Source organism: Crocuta crocuta, unplaced genomic scaffold, assembly GCF_008692635.1.
Source record: "Crocuta crocuta isolate KB4526 unplaced genomic scaffold, BGI_CrCroc_1.0 scaffold234, whole genome shotgun sequence".
Taxonomy (NCBI): Eukaryota; Metazoa; Chordata; class Mammalia; order Carnivora; family Hyaenidae; genus Crocuta; species Crocuta crocuta.
In genome coordinates this window covers 4249483-4261650 of record NW_027529647.1, presented here as the reverse complement: position 1 = coordinate 4261650, position 12168 = coordinate 4249483, and the positions used below count along the sequence as shown (strand labels likewise).

General features: G+C 61.3%; 1 protein-coding gene across 7 annotated transcripts; it reads right to left on the bottom strand.

Annotated features, from left to right (window-relative positions):
* Positions 1–208: 208 nt before the first annotated feature.
* On the bottom strand, positions 209–12032 carry RGS11 (regulator of G protein signaling 11). 7 transcript variants are annotated; one of them, XM_077762716.1, is made up of 16 exons: positions 11936–12032; positions 11801–11851; positions 11485–11591; positions 10732–10783; positions 10556–10614; positions 10259–10335; positions 10004–10085; positions 8605–8673; positions 6159–6188; positions 6012–6073; positions 5797–5910; positions 5276–5391; positions 5060–5147; positions 4827–4965; positions 1201–1283; positions 209–1098 (listed from the first exon to the last, which is right to left on the bottom strand). In XM_077762716.1, exons 1-16 carry the CDS (start codon positions 12030–12032, stop codon positions 975–977), a joined length of 1350 nt encoding a protein of 449 aa, XP_077618842.1. In that variant the 3' UTR covers positions 209–974. The 7 variants fall into 7 exon arrangements, with proteins under 7 accessions (XP_077618842.1, XP_077618843.1, XP_077618841.1 ...); XM_077762717.1 differs by having other exon boundaries at positions 6159–6182; XM_077762715.1 differs by having other exon boundaries at positions 5797–6073; positions 6159–6207; positions 11936–12028.
* Between the last annotated feature and the right edge of the window lie 136 nt (positions 12033–12168).

Here is a 12168-nt window from a genome sequence, read left to right as displayed (position 1 = left end):
CAAGTCTGCGCCGGAGTCCCTCCTCTGCTCCCCACATGGGACCCTCCCTGCCGACGCCTTTGACACCCAAACCCCCCCAACGCTGTCCTCCGCCACAGCCCACCTCGCAGACGCTTCATGCCACAGGCCTCACACGCCACACGTGCGCGCCTCACGGCACACACGACGCACACTCCATGATTTGGACTACAACAGAGTGGGCTCAGAGTGCGGCCCGAGGTCTTTTATTTCTGGGCTGGGCGTGGGTGGCAGCAGGAAGGGGGGGGCACTGCTCCCTCTGGCCCCACAGACTTGGGCTCCCAGAGCAGCTGCCCTTCACCCTGGCTCTGGCTTCCCCTTCTCCCCCAAAGGCTCCGCCTGCCCTGGCCGTGAACTAGGACCCGCTGTCACCGGGGTGATGACATTGGGGCTGTCTCTGGGCAACTCTGGTGGGGAAGCCACAGCCTCGAGGACGCCGGCCAGAAGCGCCCCTGCGGGACGAGGCGTGGGATGGGCACAGTAGCAGCCGCAGTGGGGGGTGGGACACAGGAGGGCGGGGCCAGGCTGGGCGGAAGGCTGAGGCGGTCCCAGCAGAGTCGGGGATGTGGTGTGGGGACCCCACAGGGTCACACTGGGCGGAGTGCGGGTAAATCCACCCCGAGGCCTGCATTTCTCCCTGACGGCTGCCACTGCTGGAGGCCACGTGCTATTTGCCAGCAGTTCAGTGGTGCTGGAGGTGGGGTGGGCGCCCAGCCCTGAAGTGCAGCCCACAGAACGTCGGGGGCTTTTGTGGCCTGAGCTCGTTTGCCCATCTCATCCCACTTCTCTGCAGGTGGCCCAGGCCACCAGCATCTAGACCAGTTCCTTCTGGGGAGGACAGGGCTTGACAAGGGAAAAGGTGAGAGCCCAAGAGGTCTCTCTGCCCCACAGCAAGGCCAGGCCCTCTGGGCACGAGGTAGGGACGGTCCCCTTCCCCTTCCGGCGCCTGTGCCCACCTAGGCACCCCCCTCTTCACACTCAGGGCCACGGGCAGCAGCCGCAGGCTCCCCGGATGCAGAGGCAGGAAGCAGAGCCGGGCTGGGGCTTGAATGCGGCAGCTTCCGTGCGAATGGGAACACGCTGTGGGCAGAAGGGGACCTGAGCACAGGGCAGCGGTGAGGCCCCGGCCGCCTCATTGCGGCGTCTGCACCGCTCTGGGCACGGGGCGCACCAACAGCTCACCGCTTCTTGGCCTCTGGGGGAACCACGGCTTCAGCCAGCAGGTCTCTGTACGCAGCGGACTTCAGGAACCTCGGGTAAGAGTCCTGCAAGAGGTGGCATTCCATCGGCCCCTGCTGCCGGCCCAGCCTGGCACGCTGGGGGCCCTGGCAGCCCCAAGGCCCCCCACAGTGGCCAGTGCTGGAGGCGACCGGCCCAGACCTTCCCAGACCAAGTCGGACACACCTGGGGGGAGCTGGGCTCCTCTCCAGTTTACCCACAAAAGCCGGGCAGGGCCCAGTGCCCATGCTCGGAGGAGTGAGCCCTGGTAGCTGCAGCAGGAAATCCCAAGTAGTGCCTCCCCCGGCTCTCTGGGTGCCCGGAGCGTGACGGGGAGGCCACGGAGTGAAATGAAAAGCAAGGTCGAGAAACACTGTATAATATGCGATAAAGGAGGAAAGAAATCGATGAACCAAATTGCTTCTATTTTTAAAGGAAAAATAGAATTTTTTTTAAACATTTACTTATTTTTGAGAGACAGACAAAGATCATGAGCTGGAGAGGGGCAGAGAGAGAGGAGAACACAGAATCCGAAGCAGGCTCCAGGTTCCGAGCTGTCAGCACAGAGCCTGATGTGGGGCTTGAACGCACGAGCCATGAGAACATGACCGGAGCCGAAATCGGACGCTTAGCCGCCTGAGCCACCCTGGCGCCCCAAGTAAAACATAAATTTTAAATAGTTAATTCTAGTGGGAAGAAAGGAAGACAGCAGAAAGATCAGGGTATCATAACTACATTTACTTGAAAGTACTACCTTCTTTGTAGGTTGCTTTACATGATTATAAAACAAAACAACAGTCAATTCCCAAACACTGAAAGTAAAGTGGAACCCAGTGGGTGACACCACCCTGACCACGTGGCATGTAGCTGTTGGAGGGGGCGTCCCCCATACGGTTCAGGCAAACGACCGAGCAAAGAAAGAGTAAAGCGTCTGCAGGGACTGAGTGGTTATCAGTGGAGACTCCTGAGGGAAATGTGAGAAGCAAGCGAGCGAGTCATCAGGTTAGCATTATTGGGAACCAAGATTTTCAGCGGGTTAGTGAGGACAGAGATGGGAGTCAGCAGGGCTAAGGAAATTCTTTAATCCTGAACCTGAACTAGAAGTGTCATGAGGCGCCTGGGCGGCTCAGTCGGTGGAGTATCCAAGTCTTGATTTCTGTTCAGGTCATGATCTCAGGGTTCGTGGGTTTGAGCCCCGGGTCGGGCTCTGCACTGACAGGGTGGAGCCTGCTTGGGATTTTCTCTCTGCCCCTCCCCCTACACACATGGGTGCCCTCTCTCTCAAAAATAAATAAATAAGCCTTTTTTTAAAAAAAAAAGAAGTTGGGGCGCCTGGATGGCTGATTCAGTTAAGCATCTGACTTTGACTCAGCTCATGATCTCGCAGTTCGTGGGTCTGAGCCCCGTGTCTGGCTCTGTGCTTACGCTCAGAGCCTGGAGCCTACTTTTTGGATTCTGTGTCTCTATCTCTATTTCTCTGCTGGTCCTGCACTTCTGCTGTCTCTCTCTCTCAAAAACAAAGAAACATAAAAAGATAATAAAATAAAAAAAGAAGTAGAGGCACCCAAGTGGCTGAGTCAGTTAAGCGTCTGACTTCGCCTCAGGTCACGATCTCCCAGTTCAGGGGTTTGAGCCCCGCGTCGGGCTCTGTGCTGACAGCTCAGAGCCTGCAGCTGCTTCGGATCCTGTGTCTCCCTCTCTCTCTGCCCCTCCGCTGCTCACACTCTCTCTCCCTCTCAAAAATAGATTAAAAATAAATAATAAAGTGTCCGTACGAACTCCTGATATATTCTACTTAAAACACTCGTGTTCCTACGTCTGCTCACTGACAGCGCTACCGACAATGCAGGTTACGGTGAACACATCGGGGTGCACATCGCCGTTTCTAAACACCCTTGAAGGAGAGCCAGGGCTCCACGGAAACGGCTGCCTCCAGGTGTGGCGGGGGAGGAGCCCGGGCCAAGCCACCCCACCGGAAGGCACGAGAGCCGCCGCACGTTTCGGAGCACGTCAAATGCCCCACCAGCTGGACGGCTGGCCGTCTGCACGGTGACAGTGGGAACCAGAGTGGAGCGAGACCCGCCACCTGGTCAGTGCGGGTTTACAGTGGTATAAAAACACCTCAAACTCCTGACCCCCCTCGGCAGGCACCGTGGGTCCGACCCATTGGTGTGAAACGCGGTGAATAAAGCAGGGATCAAGCACTGATTCCGCCTGCCCTGTACGGCTGCACCACGGAGAGCAGGCGAGGGGAGGCGCCTCAGAGCGGTGTCCCCGTGTCCCCACTCAGACAGAGGCAGGGCCGGCCGGCTCCTTGCCGGCACGGAAGCCTAGGCCGGGTCGCCAGCAGCCAGGGGCTGCACCGGTCAGGAGAGGAGAGGCGGCTGGGCCCTTAGTGCCTCCTGGCAGGAGAGGAGAACACACCAGACACCGTGTCTGAAGGAGACTCTTGGCAAAAAGGGTCAAGAAAAGGGTCCTGCTCGAAAAGGCAGGACACAGGATCCTCCCCTGGAGCTTCCAGAAGGGCCAGTGCTGCCCACACCGTGGCTTTGGCCCCAGGAGACCCGCGTCAGACTTCTGACCTCCAGGACCCTGAGATTAAATTCATGTCGCTTCTGGGGCGCCTGGGTGGCTTAGTCGGTTAAGCGTCCGACTTTGGCTTAGGTCATGATCTCGCGGTTTGTGGGTTCGAGCCCCGCGTCGGGCTCTGTGCTGACTGCCAGCTCAGAGCCTGGAGCCTGTTTCACAGTCTGTGTCTCCCTCTCTCTCTGACCCTCCCCTGTTCACGCTGTCTCTCTCTCTCTCTCTCCTAGAAATAAATAAAAATATTAAAGAAAAAAAAAAATTCATGTCGCTTTAAGCCATCAAGTTTGTGGTGTGTGTGTTCTTTTTTTTACACAACAGGGAACTAAACTAAACACAGATGCCGAGTGGGGAAGCTGCGACTCTGGCTCTTTGAGGACACGGTAAATATCCTGTGTTCAGTGCACGATGCTGGCATCTGGGGTCGTGTTGAAAAGAGAGGGAGGGGTCCACGCCCTTCAGAGTATCCTGAAATATCTACAGGTAGGAAGTCTGGAAATGGCTTTAAAGTCCGGGGGTGGGGGCAGTGGGTGGGGGAATAGACGAGTCAGGACAGGCCCTGAGTTGCCTGTTTCTGAGGACAGGCGGCGGGTACACGGGGATACGTTACTTTACTATGCTTTTGTTTACACCTGGAATTTTCCACGTTAAAATACTGTTTTTGAGAGACTGCGTGTGCACATGAGTCGGGAGAGACAGAGAGAGAGAGAGAGAATCTTAAACACGATCCATGCGCAGTGCAGAGCCTGACACGGGGCTCGATCCCACGACCCTGGGATCACGGCCTGAGCCGAAATCTAGAGTTGGACGGCCAACCAGCTGAGCCCCCTTGGTGCCCTATGTTAACACTTATCAAAATCAGGGCTGGACCTCTCCCTGAGCCTGTCGCTCGGGCCAGCCCTCAGCCTGTCTGAGCCTTGGTGTGCCCGTCCGTGAAGGGGACGCAGGCCTGAGCACGTCAGCGGCTGGCCGGGCACCCGCCACGCTCCCAGGGCCTGCGCGCTCACCTTCTTCATTAGCACGTAGATGTGCAGCTGAGCGTCGTCTAGCACGTAGCGGTGGGGCCGCTGCAGACCTTCCAGGGTCCGCTCCATCGTCCGGCTGTCGATGTTGACCCATCGGGCAGCGCCAGGGGCCAGGAACTGCCTGCGGAGCAGCAGGCAGAGGCGACGCGGGCCGGTGGGTCTGGGCCCCACACGCCTGCCCGGGGGCTGGCCGGCACCTGTCCCTCGGCACTCACTGGTACACGGCATCTACCGCGGCGCAGACCTGGGCCTGCCCTCCGTGGCGCAGCTCCTCGCACGCCTCCCAGAAGCTCAGGTTCTCGGCTAGGGGTCCGCACGCCAGGTCAGGTCCACCTGAGCTGTGGCCTTGCTGGCAGAAACCTGGTGGGCGGGGGTGTTCCCAGGCAGCGGCTTCCCTCATGGGGGCCTTGAGCAGGGCAGGGGGTTCTCACCACTGAACTCTGTCCCGAGAAAGTCCATGAAACGGGCCCGTCCCACAGGGTCTTCCAAGAGCTCCTGGAAGCTGAAGGCCCATCGCTCCACACGGAGCCTCGTGGGCACCGCCACACTGGGGGACAGGGCACCGGGACGTGCCGGGGGGGCTGGTCACAGCTCGTGGGCACGGCCACACCGGGGGGACAGGGCACCGGGACGTGCCGGGGGGGCTGGTCACAGCTCGTGGGCACGGCCACACTGGGGGGACAGGGCACCGGGACGTGCCGGGGGGGCTGGTCAGAGCTCGTGGGCACGGCCACGCCGGGGGGACAGGGCACCGGGACGTGCCGGGGGGGCTGGTCACAGCTCGTGGGCACGGCCACGCCGGGGGGACAGGGCACCGGGACGTGCCGGGGGGGATGGTCACAGCTCGTGGGCACGGCCACGCCGGGGGGACAGGGCACCTGGATGGGCCTGGGGGCTGGTTGGCAGCACAAGGGATGCGCGAGGGGTGGGGGGGACGTGCCCCTGGACTTACCTGGGTGCGTTCATGGCCCAGTAGGTGTCGTCACCTGTGACCCAGGGGTTGCTAGGCAGGCACCCTGACATGATGGGGTCATGCGGCCCACGCTGGCTGCTGAACTTCAGGTACCTGGGGGTGGGGGGATGGTGCCAGGGGCCCGTGCAGGGACAAGCCGTGGGAACAGGGCACTGGAGGAAGGGTCCCCAGCCGGCACCCCTCAGCCCACTCACGCCTCGAGGCACACGGAGGACTTCACCCGGGCCCTGCCCAGGGCCTTTCTGCAGCGCTCCATCTAAGATGTGAGGCCTGTGAAGTGGGGCCTGGCCTGGGGGTCAGCCAGCCAAGGCTCCTCCCTCCCACCCGCTCCCAGGACCTACCTCCTGCTTGTAGAAATCTGTATTCTTGGTCTAGAAGGGACCCAGCGGGCTGTAATTAGAAGGCGGGTGCTGTGCGGACTAACCACCCACCCGGGCTCAAAAACTGCAACCCGTCCCGGGGCTGATAGAGAAAGGCAGAGGCCTCCTGCCCTGCCCCTTGAAGCCCCCTCCTCTAATGCAGGGATCTGGCTCTCCAAGAAGCTTCTGGGGGCCTTGAGTCTAGAGACTTTTTTAATTTTTATTTTTCTTATTATTTTTTAATANTTTTTATTTTTTTAATGTTTGTTTACTTCTGAGAGACAGAGTGTGAGTGGGGGATGGGCAGAGAGACACAGAATCTGGAAGCAGCTCCAGGCTCTGAGCTATCAGCACAGAGCCCAACGTGGGGCTCGAACTCACGAGCTGTGAGATCATGACCTGAGCCGCAGTCAGCCACCCAACTGACTGAGCCACCCAGGTGCCCATTAAACTTTAAAAAAAAAGTTCGAACAGGTCTATCTCTGCTTTTTGGAGATAGAGTCTCCCTCCTCCCCTGCTGCCGCAGTGGGTGCTGGGACAGGGCAGGGTGCTTCAGACTGATCCGTCCCCACTGCTAGTGAGGCCAGGTCCAGGGTGAGCTGGGGCGGCGGGGCTGGAGGGGGGAGTCCTCCCTCCACCAGGGATCTCCCTTAGATCCCACTGAACTCCTCCCAGCCATCCCCACCCACACAGGTGGGGTCAGGCTGGTCCCTGGCTGGCCTGACTGTCCTCTCTGGATGAGTGGGCATCCACGGAAGCCGAAGGCCACCAGGGGCCATAGCTGCGCACCTGGGGACAGTGGATCCCCTAACCAACTACCCGTGCCGCAGGGAAAGGGCAGCAGCCTGAGGCCCTGGAATGGCCTGGGCCCCAGCTGGGGAATCCCCCTTGGAAAGATGGTAAACAGGTGGAGCTCCAGGGGGGATAGTCCCCACCCAAGCCCAAGGGCCCCTAGCATCGGTGGTCCTCCTCTGTGGAAATTTTGGGGGTGTAGCTGGGGAAATCATAACATGCTCCCCAAGCTGGGCTCTGGTGGGGGTACGGGGGCTCCATCCAGGCTAGACACCCAGCGGCAAAGGAGCCAAGAGTGGGTGGGCCTGTTTGTGAAGCCAGGGTGGCAGGGGACCTCTCCCTCTTGCTTTGGGCAAAGGTGCTCCGATCCCTGGGTGTGTGCTCAGAATGAGGTGTGGGGGAGAAGGGTGTAAGGAAGAAGGGGGACCCGGGCTGGCGTTCTGTCTCCTCGCTCTCCACTCATGCCTTCAATCCAGCTGTTCCCAGCCTGAGACCCCGCTCACCTCTGCTCCCTGCACTGGCTGCCCCCACCTACCTACCCCACGGTTTGTCCAGACATCACGACCAGAAAGCCCCTTTCATGCCCCATCTCAGCCCCCCCGCACCAGGACTCCACTTCCGGTCCATGTCTTCTCCTCAAGGACAGGGTCCTTCGTTCCGGTCTGGGTGCACAGAGCCTCCAGAGAGCAGGGCACGTTCACGCAGCCCGGCCCATAAACGCTAGAGTGATGGCCGTGTGACTCCATGTTGCATCTCGCAATGTGGAGGGACCCCCAGTCTCTGGGTGTGTGGACACGGTCCTCTGTGAGCCTCTGGGATGCGGAGCAGANGAAGTCAGACGCTTAACTGACTGAGCCACCCAGGCGCCCCTCAAGTCTAGAGGTTTCCAGAATGTTCCATGGAGCCCTCAGGTTCTCAAAGTTACCTTGCAGTTCCCCAACTGTCGCTACTTCATATTTTCAAACGTACTGAGGTTATTTCGTTTTTTTAAAACAGCAGATACGTGAGAAACACTGCTACGGGGTCCCGCTTGAGAACTGTCTGGCTGACTTAGGCTCCAGGGTGACCTCGGCCAGTTCAGAGGTCAGAACCCGCCTGCCACGTCCTCAGGGCCAGAGGGAGGGGCTGAGCATTCCCGACACCCACAGAGCCTCAGGACCCCTGGGACCTCCAGCTGCCGCCTCGGCCCTCTTTGGCTGACTCCCTAACAAGGAAGTTACAAGCCTGTGACCGTGAACTAGGACTCCGAGGTCAGGAAGAAGGGGTCTGTAAGGCACAGGTGTGGTGCACTCTGGGTTTGGTGGGACTGAAACACAGGGCTTGGCTGCCACCAAGTTTGGACACATGTGTCCTGGCTCAGTTCTCTCTGGTTCCAGAGGCCACCGGAGTCTGTGCAGGGCGCTGGCTGGCCCGGCCCCAGCCCCGCCGGGCACACCTCCCACTCCCCGGGACCCTGGTGCTGTCCGGCCGGGGAGGAGCCCCCACCCTTCCCAGGGCCCCATGGCACTTACTTGCACCCAGTGCAGCAGGAGGGAGGCAAGAGGTGAGAGTCAGCAGAGGGCTTGGAGTCGGGGTGCAGGGAGGGGGAGACGTGTGCAGGGTGGGGACTGGTCTGGGGGTACAGTGGGGTCCTCACCATCTGCGCTCGCCCAGCAGTGCAGGAACTGCGCTCTGGTCCCTGCTCCAGGACGCTGGGGACCCCTGGCTGCAGAGGGGAGGCTGAGATGAGGTGAGGGGTGCAGCCCAGGTGGGCTGCTGAGACCCAACCTCGTTTCGTGTTCCTGCCCCCCACCAGCTCCATATACGGCAGCCCTGTGCCCACGTGTCCTTCTTTAGCACGGAAACTACAGGGGCGCCTGGGGGCGCTCAGTGGGCTAAGCTTTGGACTTGGGCTCAGGTCATGATCTCACTGTCCGTGGGTTCGAGCCCCGCGTTGGGCTCTGTGCCTACAGCTAAGAGTCTGGAGCGGCTTCGGGTTCTGTGTCTCCCTCGCCTCTGCCCCTCCCCTGGTTATGCTCTAATAAATTAAAACAGAACAAAACAACCAACCATTTGAAACTGTCATTTGGAGAAACTGAAGACGGTGAGCCTCTGGTCCCTGAGCCTCCTGTCTACCGGTCCCCACCCCCACAGTTTGGCCACCTCGGCTGAGTTCACCCCCCTGCTCCTGACTGCTCAAGCCACAAACCTAACAGCTTTTTTTTTTTTTTTAAAGTGGGCTCTATGCCCAGCGGGGCTCAAACTCACTACGCCAAGATCACGAGTCACGCGTCCCACCGCCACGGCGGCCGAGAGCCCTCTAGCCGTCCTTCTTGAGACTCACCCGCGCATCTTGCTGCCCTGCCCTCAAACGCATTTGCAGGCCTGGCCTCTTCCTCACCGTGGCCCAGGGCACAGCCCTCAGGCCCGCTCACCCGGAGGCCCCCCGGCCCTGCCCTCAGCCCATGAGCACAGCCTCGGGCCATGCCCACCCTGCCCTTGCACCTCGTCATTTCCCAGAGACCACCCCCCCCACACGTGATGGGGTATTAGGCCTGTGGATGGCGCTCATGTTTCCTCTCCGTGGACGATTCCCACAGAACCCCATTCATGCTGGCTGCGACTGCGCCCCCAGACGAGATGCCATCTCGGGCCCGTCTCTCGCAGCAGGGGCCTGCCCGGCGCCTGCCCGGCCCGGGCCTCTGGGTAAGGCCTCACTGCAGGCCAGCACCCCCCGCAAGGCCTTGGCCTGGGACCTCAGTCCCTCGATGCCTGGCCCCACTTTGCCTCCTCCTTTAGACCCCTTCCCGTAGAAGGAAACTGGTGCTGTCCTGTGCTGGGTGGACGGGAGGCAGACTTGGGCCTGGGCTTATGCTCTCGCTTCTGACGGGCCACAGAAACAACTTACCGCTGGGGCCCCAAAAGCCACATCCTTCTCACAGAATCAAAATGTAGGTGCAGAGAGAGCGTTTGAGGGAAACACACAGACTTCCAGCAAGACCCCATTGCTGCACAAGGAGTCCCCCCAGCCCCCCCACCCCCCGCAAGGGGCTTACCGGGGGCCTGTTCACCAGCCAGTACATCTGCTCCTGGCACGCAATGACCAGCCTGTCCCCTTTCCTGCGCTGCTTCGCTGCCCTGGAGGGTAGGTGGAGTTGGGGGGCACAAAGTGCCCACAACAGCACCTCTTCTACCCCGTCCCCACCCTCAGACCAGGGCCTGGGGAAACAGCCAGGGCTTGGTACCACGGGGACCCCCTCGGGCAATTCGCACTCACTGCCCACCGGTCGCGGGCGCGGGCGGGATCTCACCGGAGCTGTTCTCTGGCTTGCATAAGTACCAGGTCCCACGCGTGGCTGATCGTCCTGTGCAGCTGGCCATAGTGTTCCTGGAGGGTGGCCACGTCTCCCCTGGGTCATCCCTCTCTTGTCCAGCCCCGGGGTAGGGACCACCCACTTCCCCACTGAGACGCAGAGGGATCACGAGTCTGTGTCTGCACCACCCCGGGGCCTGGACTGTGTGTGTGCTCCAGGGCACACCGTGAGGCCCTGGGGTCAAGAGCAGGGCTTCGTTCCTCTGGCTGGACTCAGCCCAGGGGAGCGTCCCACCTTCTCGTGGCCGACCAGGGCCCCCTGCTTCCGGATGTTCTTCTTCGCCAGGTAGATGGCTGGAAGGACAGGGGGCCGCGCTTCAGAGGAGAAATCTCCACCCCTCCGCCCGAGTGCATCACTTCGGAGGACAGCACTGCCAGCAAGCTGTCCCGGGGGCACCCGCTCCAACTCACCATAGTCCAGCTCAGCAGCGGGCCACAGCGTGCTTGTCCAGAAATAGGGCGTCTGGGACGGTGCAGGGACAGGTGTCTGGGACCGCCTGGGCCTTCCCCACCCAGGACTTGTCCCCGCCCCAGGTCCTTCGGGAAGACACTGGGTTGCCTCGGAATCTGCCTGTCTGCCCAGAGCCCGGAGACTCACAGACCACTGGCCATCCCCCCCTCCCCTGAAACCGAACTCCATTCACCCCGTGGAGCCTGTGCAAGCACTGCCTCCTTGACTTGGACTCCCTGAGTCCCTGCCGCCCGGTGGGGGTGGGGGCCTGCTCCAGGCTGCGCTAAGGATTGCAGCTGAGGACTGAGGGCAAACCCCGCCTGGGCGCCTGCTGTGGCCAGAGGAGCCAGCCAGCACTGGTCCATCCCGACCGCGGTTACACACTGGGACGCCAGACTCCTGTCCTCAGGCCCCACGCAGACTTCTTCACGGGCGGGGCTTACGGATCGGCAGGGAAGCCATCAGAACCCTCCGCAGGTGCTCTACCCTTTATGCACCCCCTGCTGCAGCCTCAGGGAAACTGAAGGTCTCTCCCCTTATCCCGGTCCTTCTATCACAGGACACTTGCCGTCCAGGCCTTTGGGGGAGAAGGGGCAGTGGGCCCAGGCCTGTGGGGACACCACCACGTCGTACTCCAACCCCCTGCTCAGGTCCCCTCTAGCGGGGCTGCTGGGTTTGTGCTTTCCACTTGCTCCCGGGTGGTTGCACCTGACCTGAAATCTGTAGGCTGTGTCATCTGGCCGGAGCACAAGGCTGTGGGGGTCGCACAGCGGGTACAGGTAGCCGTGCCGCACCAGGAGAGTGCCCAGGTGCAGGGCCTCTGGGGGGAGGGGGGGGCAGGGTGGCGAGTTCTCAGCCTGGGAGAACCACTCCCAGGGGGCTCTCCCTCCCCAGCACACTTGGCTTGGCCCTGACACCAGTGAGCCCCGAAGAGGCCCAGCCTAGGCCATCAGCACAGTGACCCTCAGGCAGAGAGCAGGGGGCGCAGCAGCGGTGAGGCCCGAATGAGCAGGGGGCTGACCCCCTTACCCTCCTCTGAGATGCAGTACTTCTGGATCAGCCACTCCACGATGTCGCTGCCTGCACAGCAGAGACTGGCGTGGGCTAGGGGGTCGGCTGGGGTAGGGCCTCCATCAGCCCCGGCCCGGCCCCGGGGCGCCTCACCAGCCACCGTGTGCGGAATGACCGTGATGAGCAGGCGCTGGCTCCGCATCTTCACGCCCTGGTCGGGGTCCTGCATGCTCACGACCACCCGCTCCATCTGGGCGAAGGGGGGGCTTGAGGAGCTCTTCAGGTCGGCTTCCTCCCCCCACCCCCGCCCCAGATCCTGATTCCCCTGAACGGGCGGCCGTGATGCCTGCGATTAGGGCGCTCGGAGAAGATTAACGCGCACGACC